At 41.6% G+C, this 20,030-nt stretch overlaps 1 protein-coding gene across 3 annotated transcripts in view; it reads right to left on the bottom strand.

Annotated features, from left to right (window-relative positions):
* The window catches only part of ATRNL1 (attractin like 1), a 2,205,421-nt gene that overhangs the window by 1,344,113 nt on the left and 841,278 nt on the right, over window positions 1-20,030 (bottom strand). For all 3 annotated transcript variants that reach the window (XM_029610472.1, XM_029610473.1, XM_029610474.1), the window contains exon 18: window positions 7,094-7,312. In XM_029610472.1, the coding sequence (XP_029466332.1) occupies window positions 7,094-7,312 (219 nt within the window). The remainder of the gene's footprint in view (window positions 1-7,093; window positions 7,313-20,030) is intronic.

Below are 20,030 nucleotides of genomic sequence, written 5' to 3'. Positions count from 1 at the left end.
AAGAAGTAGAGAGATGGTGGATGTCCTTCGAGAGGCTCTGCTAAAATAAATGGTGTTGGATCCTATGAGGAAGAGAGGGAGGGGAAGTGATATTTGACCTAGAGCTCACAAATGGGGCTGATGTCTCTAATATACAGGTAGGTACTCACCTGAACACTAGTGATCATCAGACAGAATGGTTCGATATAGCAGCCAAGAGGGAGAGAAATCATATGAAGATTCAAGTTTTGGACTTCAAAAATACAGACTTTGGTAAAATGGAGACATACTTTGAGGAGCTGCTAAAAAGACTGGGAAAAGATGGGTCAAGTGGAACAGTGGGCCAACCTAGAAAGAGTTATTAAAAAGGGCAACAAATTAATGTATGAAAAGTAAACAAAAGTAATTGGAAAACTGGTTCTCAAAGAAGGTGGCTGAAAAAAATAAAGATTAACGTTCAAGATATACAAAGGATCCCAAAAAATGGAACATATGAAAGCATCTGATGAAGTTGAAGAAGACAAGGAAAGTAATCAGAAAAGCAAAAAATCAAGCAGAAAAAAGGACTGCCAAAGAGGTAAAGTGAGGTGATAAAACATTTTTCAGATGTATCACAGAAAAGAAGAAAACAAAAGGTGGCACTATAAGATTGAAAGGAGACAAGGAGCAATTCAGAGAGAAAGATGAAGAAATATTAAACCAATATCTCAGTTCAGTGTTTACTAAATAAGAACATGGAGAAGAACCGTTGACAAGAGTGAATGTGAGTGGCGTAGATGTAACCCCCATTTTCAGAATAGAATGTATGGGAAGAACTAGGAAAACGGAAAGTGGATAAGGCCATGGAGCCGGATGAGGTACATCCAAGGATACTAACAGGCCAATGCAATACCGTGCGCGCAGACTAGCGCACAGGTTAACCCATAGTTGGAAGTGCGTTTCGGACACGCATCCATAACCCCTTATTCAATAAGAGGATTAGCACATCCAAAATGCGCATCCAAACCAGCGCACAGTTAATAACGCTCATCATATGTAAATGCCATGTAGATGATCGAGGGGTTAAAGGGGCACTTAGAGAAGATAAGGCCATCGCGGAAAGATTAAATGATTTTTTTGCTTCAGTGTTTACTGAAGAGGATGTTGGGGAGGTACCCGTAATGGAGAAGGTTTTCATGGGTAATGATTCAGATGGACTGAATCAAATCACGGTGAACCTAGAAGATGTGGTAGGCCTGATTGACAAACTGAAGAGTAGTAAATCACCTGGACCGGATGGTATACACCCCAGAGTTCTGAAGGAACTAAAAAATGAAATTTCAGACCTATTAGTAAAAATTTGTAACTTATCATTAAAATCATCCATTGTACCTGAAGACTGGAGGATAGCAAATGTAACCCCAATATTTAAAAAGGGCTCCAGGGGCGATCCGGGAAACTACAGACCGGTTAGCCTGACTTCAGTGCCAGGAAAAATAGTGGAAAGTGTTCTAAACATCAAAATCACAGAACATATAGAAAGACATGGTTTAATGGAACAAAGTCAGCATGGCTTTACCCAGGGCAAGTCTTGCCTCACAAATCTGCTTCACTTTTTTGAAGGAGTTAATAAACATGTGGATAAAGGTGAACCGGTAGATATAGTATACTTGGATTTTCAGAAGGCGTTTGACAAAGTTCCTCATGAGAGGCTTCTAGGAAAAGTAAAAAGTCATGAGATAGGTGGCGATGTCCTTTCGTGGATTGCAAACTGGCTAAAAGACAGGAAACAGAGAGTAGGATTAAATGGGCAATTTTCTCAGTGGAAGGGAGTGGACAGTGGAGTGCCTCAGGGATCTGTATTGGGACCCTTACTTTTCAATATATTTATAAATGATCTGGAAAGAAATACGACGAGTGAGATAATCAAATTTGCAGATGACACAAAATTGTTCAGAGTAGTTAAATCACAAGCAGATTGTGATAAATTGCAGGCAGACCTTGTGAGACTGGAAAATTGGGCATCCAAATGGCAGATGAAATTTAATGTGGATAAGTGCAAGGTGATGCATATAGGGAAAAATAAGCCATGCTATAATTACACGATGTTGGGTTCCATATTAGGTGCTACAACCCAAGAAAGAGATCTAGGTGTCATAGTGGATAACACATTGAAATCGTCGGTTCAGTGTGCTGCGGCAGTCAAAAAAGCAAACAGAATGTTGGGAATTATTAGAAAAGGAATGATGAATAAAACGGAAAATGTCATAATGCCTCTGTATCGCTCCATGGTGAGACCGCACCTTGAATACTGTGTACAATTCTGGTCGCCGCATCTCAAAAAAGATATAATTGCGATGGAGAAGGTACAGAGCAGGGCTACCAAAATGATAAGGGGAATGGAACAACTCCCCTATGAGGAAAGACTAAAGAGGTTAGGACTTTTCAGCTTGGAGAAGAGACGACTGAGGGGGGATATGATAGAGGTGTTTAAAATCATGAGAGGTCTAGAATGGGTAGATGTGAATCGGTTATTTACTCTTTCGGATAGTAGAAAGACTAGGGGACACTCCATGAAGTTAGCATGGGGCACATTTAAAACTAATCGGAGAAAGTTCTTTTTTACTTAACGCACAATTAAACTCTGGAATTTGTTGCCAGAGAATGTGTTTCGTGCAGTTAGTATAGCTGTGTTTAAAAAAGGATTGGATAAGTTCTTGGAGGAGAAGTCCATTACCTGCTATTAAGTTCACTTAGAGAATAGGCACTGCCATTAGCAATGGTTACATGGAATAGACTTAGTTTTTGGGTACTTGCCAGGTAAAAGTGGCCTGGATTGGCCACTTTTGGAAACAGGATGCTGGGCTTGATGGACCCTTGGTCTGACCCAGTATGGCATTTTCTTATGTTCTTATGAGGCTATTAGCTAGTACCCCTCCTTATGTAAAAAATAAATGTGTGCTCAATTTGCACATTTTAACATTCAAAAATTAACACCAGCTCTGGAGCTGATGTGAAGACTTGAAAAGCCAAAAATGTTTAATAGAAAAACAGAAAATACTGCTTTTCTTTGGTTCCTCAGGCTTAATATTTGTGGCAACACTAAGTCAGAGGAACCACTGAAAGCAGCAACGTGAAAAAAAAAAAAAGAAAAATGTCTTGCCGGTGGTCAAGTAAGGAAAACAGAGACTCAATTTACGAGGGTCCATTTTCCTAATCCATGGCTGTGCATGGGTGAGGAACATGGATGCTCGTAAAATTGCCAATTCTCTTGGGCACCTGATGCCGAGGAGGTGCTAGGCACACACAATTACCTCTAGCACCTCCTTTTTACTGCATCATGTGCCCAGGAGAGGTGAATGAACGATTGTTAGGAAAGCAGGCGCTCAAATCATGAGTGGCCATTTTTCCCAAACAGATTTTACATCAGCCTTTAAGAGAGCTCAGAGATGTGTTGGCAGATCTGCTGAAGGACCTGTTCAACAGATACCTGGAAACAGGAGTGAGGCAGCAGGATTGGAGAAAAGCGGTGGTGGTGCCACTTCACAAGAATGGTACAAGAGAAGATGCTGGAAACTATAGGCCTGTTAGCTTACTTCAGTGGTGGAAAAAATTGATGGACGCTCTGCTAAAGGAAAGGATAGTGAACTATCTACAATCTTGTGGGTTGTTGGAATTGAGGAAATATGGCTTCCCCAGAGGAAGGTCCTGCCAAACAAATCTGATTGATTTTTTGATTGGGTAGCTAGAGAGTTAGATCAAGGAAGAGCACGCAATTTGATTTTCTTGGATTTCAGCAAAGCTTTTGATACAGTTCCGCACAGGAGGCTGATGAATAAAACGAGAAGCCTGGGAATAGGTACCATGGTGGTGGAATAATTACAAATTGTTTACTGAGGGAAGACAGTATGTAATGGTAAATGGAACCTGCTCTAAAGGAACAGTTTTGGGACTGGTCCTGTTCAATATCTTTGTGAGTGACATTGTGGAAGGGCTAGAAAGGTAAGTTTGTCTTTTTGCAGATAATGATAAGATCTGCAACAGAGTGGACATGCCTGAAAGAGTAGAGAATGAAAAGAGATTTAAGAAAGCTTGAAGAGTAGTTGAAGGTTTGGCAGCTAGGACTGAAGGTCAAAGAATGCAGTAATCCAAAACAACTGTACGTGATTGGGGGTGAAATACTAATGTGCAGACGGGGAGAGGGACCAGTGATAGTGTATGAAGATCTGAAAGCAACGAAGCAATGTGACAGGACAGTGGTTTGTCACATTGCTGCATAGAGGAGGATTCTCGGCTGCATAGGGAGAGGAATAACCAACAGGAAAAAAGAGGTGTTATTGCCCTTGTACAGGTCTTTGGTGAGGCCTCACCTGGAGTACTGTGTTTAGTTCTGGAGACCGTATCTCCAAAAAGATAGAGACAGGCTGGAAGTGGTCCAGAGAAAGGTGACCAAAGTGGTCTGGGTCTGTATCAGAAGATATATGGGGAGAGGTTGAAGGATCTAAACATGCATATCCAGGAAGCAGGAGATGCATGACACAGACATTCAGATACCTGAAAGGTGTTAATAATGTACAAAGTTCACACCTTTTCCATTGGAAAGGAATCTGTAGCAATAGGGACCACGATATGAAAATCCAAGCAGGATGACAGAACCAATATCAGAAAATATTTCTTCACAGAGAGAGTGGAGGATGCCTGGAATGGCCTCCCAGAAGAGATAGTGAAGATAAAAACAGTACTAGAGGACAAGAAAGAACTACTAGGGTAAATTATATTAACTTTAGCTGTAACATTTCTGTATTGGGGAGGGGGGGTATGTGCATGGAGTGGCAGTTACTACCCTTAACAGAAGGCATGGGGGTAACTTGCACAGAATGGCATTAACTACCATAAATATCAGATAAAGAGAGTAAGAGAACGTTAGCACTAGATATACAGATAAGGCTAGATACAGATATTGATGGGAAAGGAGAGGCTTCGAGGCCATTTGGGAAGCTGGGATTCTGGTGTCATGAATGCTGGGAAAACATATTTGCTTTTCCTTCAAAAACCAAAAGTACTTTTTGAAATCATCTTTTGCCCACACACCCTTCCCAAGAAGTGCCACACAGTGATGCCCATCACAGCATGGAGAACCTCTGTGTATATTTTGCACAGAGGGCTTCCTTGGTGACTAGGGACCCTCGCCTGAAACATGTGTCCTTTACAATTTCACAGAAGATGCATGGTTGGTAAGAACACTGTGATTATTACATATGAAAAACACAACTACACAAATGGAAACAGAAGACTGAAACACAACAAAAGAAAGTACAAAAGCGCATAGCTCGTCCTTTCCTGATTGTTTTTATTTTATTTTTCTTCTGTTGCCATAAATCACTTTCACTATGGGGAGCGAGAGGTGTGAGCTTTCACCTTCTCTTGTGTGAAGGAAACAAACATCTGAAATGTATGGGTTGTCACTCAGCACTGTCCTAATGAAGATTTCCTGAATGGTTATTACTTTTCATTGGTCTTTGATGAGTGGGGATGGGGGGAGGGGGGAACAAACAGCTCTGGAGATGGGCAAAGCACTTGCACACTGCTTTCAGAACACAAGCCATGTTCTGGTTTGTTTGTTTGTTTTTTTATTTTTAACTATTTTCATTGCGATTTTTCAAGATGACCTAAGAGAATAGAAATAAAACAGCCACACTGATACTTTAAACAGAGTTAGTTATCAAGCTGCTTCACAAAGTTTGTGAACTTGTATTTATCCTTCAAGTACCCATGCTAGAGTTAGGGTTAGAAAGATGAGATGCTCTCTCCCTGGTGTGATTCTAAGGCACTGGAAGGAGATTATGGAGCCCATTCAGTAAAGTGCATCCCGACGTCTGGCTCGCCCATCACCCTAGTAAACTGAGTGCACTTTAGAGAATCGGCCCCTTGATCCGATCCTTTTCCTTTTTAATGGAGAAAACATATGATCTGATACGTAAAACCATGTCCCATGAGGAATTCATTGTCAGAGTGAATAATACATGTAAGAAATTCCATAAAAACTGGATTTTCTTTAAACCAGTGTAAGACAACTCTGGATGCCGAGTGCTTTAAGAAAGCTGATCAAATGACTTAGGTACAAAGGGAGCTTTTGTTTAACTTTCTGCAGTGGGACAAAATCTGAGGGTCCTTTTTATCTGCACCAATTTTCAAATGGGCACGTACTTTCTCTTTAAACATGGCACGGGTACCAAGATCAAGTGGCAATTTATATCTACCTTTTCCATGGAAAACACCACATGGAGAGGTGAAAATAGAACCTACATGTGTTCATTCCCACCCCCCGGGAATACTTCCTCTAAAAGCAGTTGAAACAAGGGAACACTTTTACTTATTTTGTCTTTTTATTGTTCGCTAGTCCCACATACAAGCTCACAGAGTATTACAGGCAGAAAACACTCAAATTACAACATCAAATAGACAGAACCAGACAAACCATGCAATACTTAAGTGCTAGAGACAGAGCAATTGTCAGACAGCCAATTCGTATGCATAAATCACTATTTACAATTTGTCATCTCACGGATAGGAGACATGGCGCCTTATTCAAAAAGAGATTTTCCCCATTCTGGGCCTATGGAAAAACACAATTGTGTTGAACAAGGCCCTCTGTCTGGCAAGAGAGAACGACTGGGGGCAGAAACAGGGGAAGATGTGACTGGAGATAGGGAGTTTTGTACGTTAATAATAATGCTTGCCCTTTGCGGGGGAGAGATGTTGGGAAAAATAGGTTCTGGGGAGGGTCGCTGTAGGAGGGGAGAGTTGCTATGGGTACTGTGTGTTAATAGACTATGTTATTTGTAATGCACTATTCTGTTTCTCTAATGGTGGTACGCAGAAATGCCTCACCATCGTGTATTTGTTTTTCTGGAAGGTTTGTCTAGAAAATTTAATAAAAAGATTTCAAACAAATTGGTAACATCTGCTACAGAATTTTAAATAAGGTTTGTGTTTACTGTGATTTGTCTTTTCCTTATGCTTTTTTTTGGCTTTTCTAGTCTATATTGATCTATGTGAAAATTGTTGTGTACACAATGTCACAAAAACATTTTTTGAAACAACTAAAAAAAAAATGAGAGCTGCAATCTCTTACCTGGACAGTGAATAAACGCCCACTCATAGTTCTTCTCACGGGGGCACAGGTTGGTTTCAAGTGCCATCTCGCTTGCAGCCTTGCTAAGGAGCTTCATAGGTCCTCTTGAAGATCCTTCAATGCACAGTCCCTTCCCTGTATTACTGGGGTCATTGCACCATCCGCACCCAGGCTGCTCCAGACACAGCCCACACGTGCGCAGTCCAGTGCAGTTCTGAGCTGCAAGTGATAGGGAAGAACATCAGAAGGCAGAAAGCAGGATATTAGGTCTCACAATAACTCAGCTGGATTGTTGGTTTTGAAGAAAAGCTACTACCTTATTTAATTATTTAATAACATTTTATTTATGCCTCTCATTGGAGACCCCAAAATTAAAGTATATTACAAAATTAAAATGAACTAGCCACTCTGCCCGAAACAAAGTAAAAATGACATCACTTCCATATTATAAAACTAAAACTAAAGATTACATCATTCGCACAATAAAACCAGACCTATGTGAATCTCAAATCCAACCCCTACATTCACTCTCCAAGGACATCAGTTAATCTGCAAGAACAAAAGACTTTGATTCTCCCTTAAAAATCACCAAGAAACTGGATAAGGAGCCATGACTTAATTTCCTAAACTTTAAAGAGTTCAACTCTAATTGCATCTCCATTGGTAAATCATTCCATAACTTAGGTCCACAATACCTGAAAGCCATGGAATGTGTTTAAGACAATTTAATTTCGTGCAGGCAGGAAGCAATAGCAGCCTTTTCCTGTGAAGAGCACAAAGCTCTATCAGTCCATAATGCTTCACCAAATCAGCTAAATACTTAGGAATGCCTTGCTGAATACATCTGAATATCAAAAATAAGAATTTAAACCTGATATGGGCTTCCACTGGTAGCCCTTGAAGTTCCAGTGAAATGGATGACGCATCATCAAATCTTTTTGGCTCCTATAATCAAACAAACAGCTGCAATGCAATGAACTTGGATTTGATTCCTGGACCAAAATTCTGATCCCCAGACCAGCCAGGGCCAAGGTCCCATGGTCATGGTAGGGGGCAATATTCATTCACTGCTCAGCGTTGACACCTAGTGGCCAGACTCAGTGGAAGCAACAATTATTGGCATCAACAAAGGACCGACACTGAAATATATATAAGAACAGGGGGAAAAGCCCTCAAGCAGTTGCAAATGAAGGCTCAAGGTGCCGTAGCTAAAAAATAGGCGGATTCTGATTCAGTTGAAAGCCCAACAGAGCAGAAGGAAACTGCCAGGCCAAAAAACCCCATGTGGATTGAGACATGAAATGAAAAATTAATGATAAAGCCACACAAAGTTTTTTCAAGGCTGAGAAAGGGAGAGCCATCTAGTTTCATACACGTTGTCTCACTTAGAATAAATCCAGAGAAACAACAGCACCTAACTGCTCTGTCTGTGACCTATTTAGGCAACAATTTTCAGACTCCCTGAGATGCGGTGCTTGCAGGCCCAGGGACTGCAGGTACATATACAGTTGTGCTCATAAGTTTACATACCCTTGGCAGAATTTGTAAAATGTGTAGCATTTTAAGAAAACATGAGTGATCAGACAAAATGTGTCTGTTATTTTTAAAGAGTAGCAAAATCATTAAACAAACCATAGCAATACGGGAAATAATGTTCATATCCTTAAATGTTTGAGCTAATAATGTACACTCAAGTTGACACACACAGGCTGAGATGGCAATAAAGGGTAGGTATCCATACCTATGCCTTGTCTGATTGTAATTAGTGTCTGTGTATAAATAGTCAATGAGATTCTTAGCTTTTGAGAAACCTTTGTACATTTCATCCAGGGCTGCACTGACTTTGGTAGTTACTGAAGCAAGGGGAAAGCAAATGAACTGTCCAAGGATCTGCGAGCAAAAAGTAGTTCAACCTTATAAATCAGGAAAAGGATATAAAAAGATATCCAAAGATTTGAAGATGCCAAGCAGTACTGTTCAAACTGATTAAAAAGTGGAAAGTTATGGGTTCTGTTAATAACAAGGTAGACCAAGAAAGATTTCAGACATAACTGCCAGGAAAATTTGTTGGGATGCAAAGAAAAACCTACAAGCAATTTCTACTGAAATACAGGGTTCTCTGAAAAAAGCGTGGGTGTTTCAGCATGCACAATAAGCAGATACTTAATCAAAAATGGGCTGCATGGTAGAGTTCCCAGAAAAAAAACATTGCTGAACCAACGCCACAAAAAAGCCCACTTATAATACACCAAACAGCACCTAGAGAAGCCTCAAAACTTCTGGAAAAAAATAATTTGGAGTGATGAGACTAAAACTGAACTTTATGGTCACAACCATAAACGTAATGAAGAGAAGCACACCATCCCTACCGTGAAGCATGGAGGTGGATCTCTGCTGTTTTGGGGGGGGGGCTGTGAGTTACAGTGGCACAAGGAAGTTGGAATTGATGGCAGGTTGAATGTAGCATCTTAGCAGAAAATATTGAAAGATAATTTGCATTCTTCAGCCAGGACATTGGGCATGGGGCACACTTGGACTTTCCAACATGATCCAAAATGTAAGGCCAAGTTGACCCTTCAGTGGCTGCGTCAGAGGAACGTGAAGTTTCTGGAGGGGCCATCACAGCCTCCTGACCTCAACATCATTGAGCCACTTTGGGGAGAACTCAAACATGCAGTTCATGCTAGACAACCAAAGAATTTACAGGATCTGGAGGCATTTTGCCAGGACGAATGGGCAGCTTTACCACATGAAAAAATAAAGGGCCTCATTCACAACTATCACAGAAGACTGCAAGCCGTCACTGGTGCAAAAAGGGACAATACAGGACATTTAGAGCTAAGGGTATGCAAACTTTTTAACAGGACCATTTTATTATTTCCTTTATTGCTATGATTTCTTTAATGATTGTGCAATTCTGTGATGCACAATAGTTTACTTTGAAACACATTAAAAATAACAGACATGTTTTGTCTGATCGCTCATGTTTTCTTAAAATGCTAACCTGCTTAGAAATTCTGCCAGGAGTATGTAAACTTATGAGCACAACTGTATACCTGCCTTTGCAGGCGTGAAATCCACACCAGAAGGATCAGCGGGAAGCTAAAACTCAATTCCCTTTGTGTACTTTCCACGGTGGTTTCTACGCAGTGTCCTTACTTTTCCCTGCTGTGTGTGTGGAGGGCTGGGGGGCGGGGGGAGGAAGAGGCAATTTTCAAAGATGTTTTCTCTATGGTTAACTACTCATTTAGCTGCAGAGAATCCCTTTGAAAATTTCCCCCTTACAGTGAAAAAGAAATATCAATGCTATTAAACAAAATGTTTTTACATTAGTGCTTAGCTAGAAATTAAAGCAAGAAAACAGAAACCAAGATTAGTTTGATTACAAGGTCATGTTATGCACTCATTGTCCCCATCATTACTGTCTGGGGTAATAGCAGATCTTCATCCTCATTAGGTTCTGAGAAACAGAACTAGCAAAAGTTGTCCATATAAAGCAAAACACATCACATATTTCAACCTAAGGTACGGCTAGCCTGGAAAAGAAAAGCCACGGAAAAGGCTGTGGGACTGACTGCACCTAGCATCTGTTTCCCTGCACAGACTATGAGAAAAAAGTCCTCCTCCAAGGGATTATGAGGCATCCTAAAATAGAATTTTCAGAATTCCATCATAGTTCTTGACTAACTCCTAAGTTTTATGGGCAAAGGATAAGAAATAAGTTTTCCAGTAATAATTATTGTAGTTTCAGGCATCAGTTCCAAAAAATGTCATTAAATATTAGATTCAGACCAGTGTTACAGAATAATAATTTCTATTCTAAATTCTTTTATAGCTGCCAAGAAAGTATTTCATTGGAAATTAAATAAATCATACTAACATTCAAATCTTTAAAAATAAAACCTGTAATACCCACTTTATTTATTTTGAGAAGGCAATATTGAAAAGAGTTTTTCTACATAACTTTTAAGTTACTCAAACAAACTCTGAGATTTAAGTTTCCCAACCCGCTAGCCAGGTAACTTTTAATGCAAGTGACATTTAGCCGGTATAGAATAAGTTTATTCAGGTAGTGCCAGCATTCAGCACTATCAGGATATACATTTAGGGAGTTAAAGTCTGCTCAGGTGAATCACAGGTAATTTTACCAGGTTAATATAGGTGAGTATATTCAGTGGCAGACTTGCCCCGGGTAACTTCCTGCTCTCTGTCTGCTCAGTGTATTGACCACTAAATGTTTACTTTTCCTTTCTCATAAAAATGCAGGCAGTCACTGGAAAAAACAGACCGCTCTTCTCCTTTGGAAATGTGAGCTCACAATCTAGCTCAAAAGAGCAGTGTGGCACAGGCCCAGGCCATCAGCCTGGTTGCCTACACCTTGCAACAACCCTGAATAAAAGTCTGAAAGCTGCTTCTCTCCAAGTTTGGAAGCCATCATGTTGGAAGCAGCGTTACAAATGACATGACACCGATTTCTGATTGCTCTATGCATGAATGATGTAGCATAATCAAGTTTCAGTCAACCTGATCTGAACCAGTCCAATCTGACTAGTGATACAGCTGCAAAGGGGGGTATCTTAGTCCAAGGAACACAAAGACAATACTCGGCTTCATCTTTGTCCCAGTACAAGGCAGGCAGGGAAATGGATTGATTCAAATGAAAGTCTGAAGCCACTTTTGGCAAAAATGAGGATACAGTCCAAAGCTGAACCGCACCCAGAGTCATACAGAGAAAAGGCTCATGGCAGGAAAGCGCCTGTTGGTGCAGGAGATAGGTGGGTGCCTTTTCTATTTTTATCACAGGTGGGTCCAGATTACTTTGGATCAGTGGGTTCTCAAAGTGATTCAGAACGTGTATGCTCTAGAATATCTTTGCATTCCTCCGGATGCCTTCATGGTCTCTCCATGCAACTCCCCTCAGAAGAAGGTAGAATTGGAAGTGACATTACAATGGCTGTTGAATCTGAAAGCGGTGATTCAGGTTCCCGAATTACAGCAAAATATGGGCCGTTATTCCATTTATTTTGCTGTGCTTAAGAAGGAAGGGTCGTTTTGGCCCATGCTGGATCTCAAGGGTGTGAACAGACATCCATTAGTCACACTCTGTCATAATGGCTGTTCAAGCAGGGGAGTACCTATGTCTCTGGATCTGACAGAGGCATAGGTACTACCCATGTATTCTGTTCCAAGTTTTAAGTCCCTGTTCTATGTAACTTGCATTCTTCATGCATGTCTTTTTCAGTTACAATGTAAACCGAGCTGATATGCAATTCTGCATGAAGCCCGGTATATAAAAATGTTAAATAAATAAATAAATAAATAAATAAATAAATATCTGTATATTCCCATCCAGAAAGAACAACCTTGTTGGTTGCTGTCTGAATTACCTCTTGCCATTGAAGCAGAGAGCAATGTTGAAATTGCATCAAAAGTATCAAGAATTATTAATTAAGGATATTAACAGCCGCATCAGCAAGTTATCCCATGTTTGTTTTCCTAGATCACAAAATTTAATGTCCTTGTTGGTTGCTGTCTGAATCTAATTCCCCTTTTCCTCTTCTCCCCTGCCGGTGAAGCAGAGAACAATGATGGTGTTGCATCTATAGTATGAAGGCTTATTGGTTAAGGGTAGTAACCGCCACACCAGCAAGTTACCCCCATGTACTCTTTTCTTCATTTCCATCCTCTACCCTTTAGGGATCCACAGTGTTTATCCTATGTCACTTTGAAATCTTTCATTCTTTTTGTCTTCACCACCTCCTCCGGAAGGGCATTCTAGGCATCCAACACCCTTCTCTGTGAAGAAATATTTCCTGACCTTGGTTCTGAGTCGTCCTCCCTGGAGTTTCATTTCGTTAAGGAAAAGGTTTGTCAATTGTGCTTTATTAAAACGTTTCAGGTATCTGAAGGTCTGTATCATTCCTTCCCTGCAACTGCTCTCCTCCAGGCTATACATATTTAGATCCTTCAACCTCTCCTCATAAGTCATTTGATGGAGATCCCCCACCATTTTGGTCACCCTTCTCTGAACCGCCTCCATCCTGTCTCTGTCCCTTTTGAGATACGGACTCCAGAACTGAACACAGTAGTCCAGGTGAGGTCTCATCAAGGACCTGTACAAGGGGATCATCACTTCCTTTTTCTACTGGTTATTCCTCTTTCTATGTAGCCCAGCATTCTTCTGGCTTTAGCTATCGCCTTGTCACATTGCTTCACCATCTTTACATCGCTGCACCTGCTTCTACCAGGATGATGGTACATTTTGTGACAGAACACACCAAGGCATCCACCCTCTGTGGATCCAAGGGGTATAAACCCACCAAAACATGTATCCTTTAAAAGACACTTCTGGTGCACTCCATTCCAGATCAATCAACTCCTGGACTGGATCCAGGAGGGTAAAGAAACAAGAAGCCTCTCACAGGGTGACCAACATAAGATCTTTCCTTCTGTGTCCCCAAGGAATCAGGTCCAGCCGCTCCGAGGGTCTTCAAGGTCTGAGAGATCAAACCCAGCAACTCATCTCTCTGAAAGAAACAGAGAAGACATCTATATGGCTAAAAATCTGGGGGAATATCTTCTTCCTCACCAGAAGAGCCACCTCCATCATCACTAGTATCATCACGATCCATTCACATTCGAGCTCTTTCAGACTGCACTGCGCTTGACCGTGGAAGCAGGCGGAGGATCACTCGGAGCACATTGAATTACCTTAGTGGGTACTTCAGACTCAGACCAGCCTGTAGAAATGTCTGCAATGCCTGGAAGAATTCTTCCCAGGAAAAGGAAGATGGGGTCCATTCCAGGCCCCATAGACTCAAACCTAATATCCTGAGAGCTAGTGTCCCCTGAGGACTCAACCCATGGAGCAAGCGAGGGAGAGGACACCCCCATCATGTCTCCCTCAGTCCCACTCCGCTCAGACCGAGGAGATGGACGATCCTTGGCAAAATCAGGAGGTGGTAAATCTCACCGAGCATCCAGGCAGCGCTGACACAGGCTTAAGGAAAGCCCCAGCTGAATGGCCCTGATGTGGCATGCAGCACAAAGAGAGAGGTGCTTAGGCTTCTTTACTGTGGGTGCCATGGCTGTAAGCATGCAGACTGAGAAAGGATCACGCCTAGATTAACCATGCATATAGGCTGTGCTTAAAATGGATGCACAATAAATGTGCATCCAAGAACCCGTGCCTAGGCCTCTCATCAAACTGGACACCCAGTACCAACGCCAAAGCTGGACACACAAGATGTGCGTCTAAACTGGACGCACCAGCGAAAACAGATGCTCACACGGATGCGCAGGTGCGCCCAGAGAGCCTGAAGCAAAAAATGTGTGAAACTACCCTGCGGCCTACCATGAGCCAAAATGGGAGAAGCTTGGGAGTGGGGCCTAGCCAAATGGCTACTCCAATCCATTGTGCCTGTACTATCTCCTCACCTCACAGAACTCCCTAGAGATGTGAGCGGGACAGCAGAATGTCAAGGAAAAAGACCCTGCTCCTGCTTTCTTCCTCTTCGCTATTTTGTTTTGTTTTGTGTTTTAAGTAAAAAACTTTTACCTGGGCTCAGTCCTCATTAGCTGAGAGCAGGAACAGGTCCCGGTTACAGAGGGAGAGAACTAAAGCCTTCACCGCCAATCCTCTATCGACCTGCAACTGCTAATTCAAATTCACATCCATGCCAGTCAAGGCTATCTGATTGAAGGCACTCTACTGAGGGAGGGCATGCACGGTATCACCTCAGGAGGCAAGCGGTGCTACATAAACATCTTGTCCTTCTGATATCTCCTTTCCAACTTCTCTTTTTTTTCTCCATCTCCAGCAGATGGTGGGACATTCATTTCCCCAACCATAATTTCCCTTTGGGGAAATGAATGTCCCACCATCTGCTGGAGATGGAGAATACTGGCGGGCTGATGTCGGGGCTGGACATCAGCTTTTGCTCCGTCTCCATCAGCTGATAGAGGTGGATAACCCACTAATTGGGACTGACCTGCCCAAACAATGAGAAAGTATCTGTTTCTCTCTGTGTCTCTCTGGGCACAGGGTGTCTGCCTCTCTGTGCTGGTGGATGTGTGAGTTTACTCTTTTCAGCAACTTGAACAATTTGAGGAGATACAAAATGGGAGTTTTGAGCCACTGGTTGGCAGCGTGGCTGCCTGTTGAATACCCTTCATGAATGTGTGTGTATATATATGCATACACATAAACAATATATAGATATATACATAGATATAGTTATAATATATGTATTTATAATGTATATACACACACACATATATATGTAGAGAGAAAGAGATTGAGAAATCCATCTTGGGTGGCCCCAACCAAATGCATGAATGGCAGATGGTGGGGGGGAGGGCCCATGGCTCAAAAGCTTTGCTAACCCTGCCCTAGAGGAAAGGCGATATGATAGACACATTTAAATATCTCAAAGGTTTCCATGCACAGGAGGAGAGCCTCTTTCAATGGAAAGGAGGCTTTAGAAGGAGGGGTCATGGGATGAGGGTGAAAGCAAGTAGACTCAGGAGTAATCTTAGGAAATATTTCTTTACAGAGAGGGCAGGGATGCATGGAACAGCCTTCCAATTGAGGTGGTGGAGACAAAAGCAGCAGTTGAATTCAAAAGAGTATGGGATAAATACAGGGGATTCTCTGAGGGAGCCATGGGAATTATAAAGCTAAATTCATTGGGCAGAGGGGTAGACTGGATGGGCCATACAGTCTTTTTCTACCATCATGTTTCTATATTTCTATAAGTTGTCACCCAAAGAGACTACATGAGAATTTGCCTTTTGGTCAATTTCTACGTTTGCGTAGGTTATATTCTACTACCAAAGAACTCAAGTCATAAGCACTGGATATGAAGAGGAGGTTTTATGAAAGAGGATATCCTTAAAGGATTGTCAAAAGGGCTTACCCAAGAGCTAGATGGGCCAATAAAGAACCATCCAAAAAGTCTTTGTTGGAAACATGCCCGGTTTTGTTTTACTCTATTCATCCCATACCTACCCGATTCAGCATACTATTAAACAACACTGTTCTACTTTACAACTACATCCAGTGTTTCAGGATTTAAAACACTTTCACTGAAAAGAGATCTTAATCTCAATTATGAAGCTGTACATTCCTTATTTGAATCAAAGGACATAATTGAGGGATGGAGTGATGAGAATTCTGGCCACTATTCATTTGGCATTGTTCAGTACGTCAAAAATCTTTTATGGGTGATGTATTACCATTTCCTTCATTGCAGAAACAGAAGTTAAAAAGACATACCAGATGTATTACTAGTGGTGTGATCTATGTCAGTTGTCCTTATAAACTCATTTATATTGGGAAAACAAAGAGGGCACTGAAACAACAAATCATGGAATATTGTAGTTGCTTGAGATGTACGAAAATAGAATCCAATAGTTGCACATTTTTTGCTGAGAAGCATGTTTTTGAGGACCTTATATTTTCTATGTTGGACAAACCTGACTACAATATTTGAGGAGGGCCTTATGACTTAGCCCTACTGCATTCCAAACTGGCATGAATCTATAAATTAAAGACAGTTTACCCACAAAGACTGAATAAAGAAGTGGATTATATGGTGTTCATGTGAAGCAGTTATCAGTCCTGATGTCCACTTGGGTTTTTATCCAAACATTTAGAATGTTTCTGCTCAGATATCCATGGGTAGATTTTGTAAGGTGCGCGCGCTTCCTGGCATGCACACAAGGACGTGCTGATTTTATAACATGCGGGCACCGGCGCGCGCATATTATAAAATCGGCAGGCCGCACGTGCATATTCGCACAGCGACGCATTGTGGGCTTCCCCGGTTCCCTACCCTCCCCCTTCCCCTTCCCTCCCCAACCCCTAAATTAATTTTTTTTTTTTACCTTTTTGGGTCAACTTTCTTCAGCTCATGAGCTGAAGTAAGTTTCGTGTGCTGGCAGCTGGCCGGCGCGCAAGGCTCCAGGACAGCAAGCAATGGCGCTGTCCTGGCCCGCCCAAAACACGCCCTCCGGCCCACCCCTTCCAAGAGGCCCGGCACAAGCGTAGAACGGCCTTTACGTGCGTGGCCGGGCCTCTTGGAAGATTCGCCCAACGCGCTAAAGGCCCGGCCATACGCATAAAAGCCGGAATTTATGCGCGCCGGGCATTTAAAATCTGCCTTTTAGTTTCCTGGCTGGTTCTCTAGGTTGAACTATGAAAAGGAGTTCCTCATTGGTTAAATGTTTTGTGTGATGCTGGCCAGTGTATCTTTATAATGAGGGATGCAAATCATATGCCTTCAGATGTAGCAGCTGTTTAAATGGTGTATGACAAAAGTTTTGAATTTTTAACAAATGGTTTTTTCAGATAGTTCACATGGATTCATTTTTTCTTTTCCTTTCTTAGGTTTAAGACCTACAGTTGAGTCTGAAGCTGGCAGTGATATGCCAAAACACTTATCGACTGATTTATATAAAAACTTTATTCCTTGGAGTGACGCCTCTTCATTGAGTTTGAATGCAGAGCTTCAAGTTAAAATAACTGTTATGGTTTTTGGCATTTAAATGGAATTGAGATATATTGCCATTTTTTAATTGCATAAAGAGAATCTCTAGGAAAGAAAAAGAAGAAAAAATGGTGTTAGAGTAAATGATTTGATAATTGGTGCTAGTTTATGATTCTGTCTAAATCTCAGTATGGGTACAACATAGTAGATTCTGTCTTTAGAACTTAAAAACTCAGATACCCCTCTTTTTTTGTCATTCGTTTTGTATTGTAGGTGGTGAGGGGGTAGCACTTTTACAATAGTGTGTAAAAAAAAAAATAAATCTGATCTTACTATCTAGTCTACCCAGTTATTTCTATCTACCCTGCCAAGGATAGACCTTAGTTGCCAAACTGGATGGGCCATAAGGTCTTTTTCTACCATCATGTTTCCATGAGCATAACTACCTATAGGGATATCACTCCCTCTCCAAGATTGTTTTGCAAGAACTCCCCACTTCCCTGGACAGGCTTTTCTAATAAAATTGACACTGAACTTCTTACAAAAACACCAACAGCCTCTGCCTGTCAGAATGAAACCACTGCATCAAGAATATAATCCCTGAATTGCTCCTAAAGAACCCTTACTGTATCTTGCAGTCAACTCTGCATCACTACCTACAGTGGATAACATAGTTCAGCACTGAAACTCAGCAATATCAAGGGTCCTAGATAAAGTAGCCTCAAAGTGGTGAAGAGCAAGTCCCCGGCGTGCCGCAAGGCCCCGGCGTGCCGCAAGGCAAAGAGCAAGGCCCAGCGTGCCACAAGGCAAAGAGCAAGTGCATGGTAACAGTGAATGTGTGTAGAGGGGTGTGTGCATGTATGTGTGAGAGATTGCAAACCTAAGGGTGTGAGAGAGAGCATGTGTGAAGGTGCTTGGGGTGATGTGAGAGAGAGCATGTGTGAGGGTGCTTAGGGGTGTGAGAGAGCACATGTGAGAGGGTGCTGGGGAGGAAAGACAGCATGTGCGAGGGTGCTTGAGTTTGGGTGCCAGAGAGAGAGGGGAGCGCTCCCTCATCACAGGCAGCATATTGACTTGAGCCACCCCTGGGACAACATATGTCCCTTCCCTTGTCTTCAGTGAGCTGCACACCCTAAGACAAGAAAGAAGGTGCCTAGAAAGAATCAGGCTAAAAATAGGCTCTGAGCACAACAGGCTTAAATGTAACCAACATAGAGTAAACTATAACAGATCCATAACTCTAGCAAAGAAAACCTATTTCTCATCACTAATTGTTAATGCTCAGAATAGTGCAAAAGAACTATTCAAAATTCAAAGAACCAGTCACATGTCCAGCATGACAGACTATTAGTCTCAAACAAAAAAAGCGAAAACTCTGCATATGATTATTCAAAAATAAATTCTAAGGATTACACATGACTCAGTCTCAGACCTCAGGCAAAACATTAATAGAACCTACTTTCTCATTTCAAGAAGTCTCCAGCAACCAGACTGTAAAGATTCTCTCTGACCTCAACCCATCATCCATTAGCCTTGACACCTGTCCAGTCAAAGTAGTAAAAGATGCCAGACTCAGCCTGTTCAGATGGATTGCCCAGTTGGTTAACCACTCTTTAAGTGAGGATATTATATCTATGTTTAAAAAAAAAAAAAGGCCATTGTACATCCTAATATCCTAGACAATTTCAGGCTCATATCATTCCTAGCCAAAATCTTTAGAAGGATAGCTTTCCATCAGCTCCAGATCCTGCTGGAGGAAGGACATGTTCTCAACAATTCCAATCAGGTTTATAAACAGTTCTCTTGGCTCTACTGGATGATATCCTCAGGGCCTCTGATACGGGAATGACCTTCACCCTGATCTTACTTGATTTTTCCACCATATCTGTGGCTAACTGCAATATCCTAATAATCAGGCTATCAGGCATTGGTATCAAGGACCCAGGCTTAAAATGATTTTAGTCATTCTTAACAGGAAGAACATAAAAGGTCATTATAGGAGACTCCTCCTCTTGTCAAACCCCCAACCCTGCAGCATTCCACAAGGATCAATCTTCTCACCAGTCCTTTTCAATACCTATCTCAAGCCACTAACTTTAACAAAAACAAGACTCTAATGTTTTGTCTATGCCAACGGTATTCAAGTCTTTATATGTCTCAGGAATCTGTCAGAAACATAATTGTGTGAAAAATAAACAACTTTCTTGTACAGATATGATAATGGGCCACATCTAATAAACTCAAGCTCCAGCCCCGCAAAACAGATGTTTTAACACTAAATACATTTATTGAGCACCTTGAAGAGTTAAAATTTGCATTAAATGATACCACTCTCTCAATAAAGTCAGAAGTCCAAAGCCTGAGTGTCCTCCTGGATACCAAACAAAACAAAACATGGAAACTCAAATCACCTCAGTTGCAAGTAACACCTTCTACTGTCTTCGGTG

Source organism: Rhinatrema bivittatum, chromosome 7 (genome assembly GCF_901001135.1).
Source record: "Rhinatrema bivittatum chromosome 7, aRhiBiv1.1, whole genome shotgun sequence".
Taxonomy (NCBI): Eukaryota; Metazoa; Chordata; class Amphibia; order Gymnophiona; family Rhinatrematidae; genus Rhinatrema; species Rhinatrema bivittatum.
This window is presented reverse-complemented; position numbering and strand designations above follow the sequence as displayed.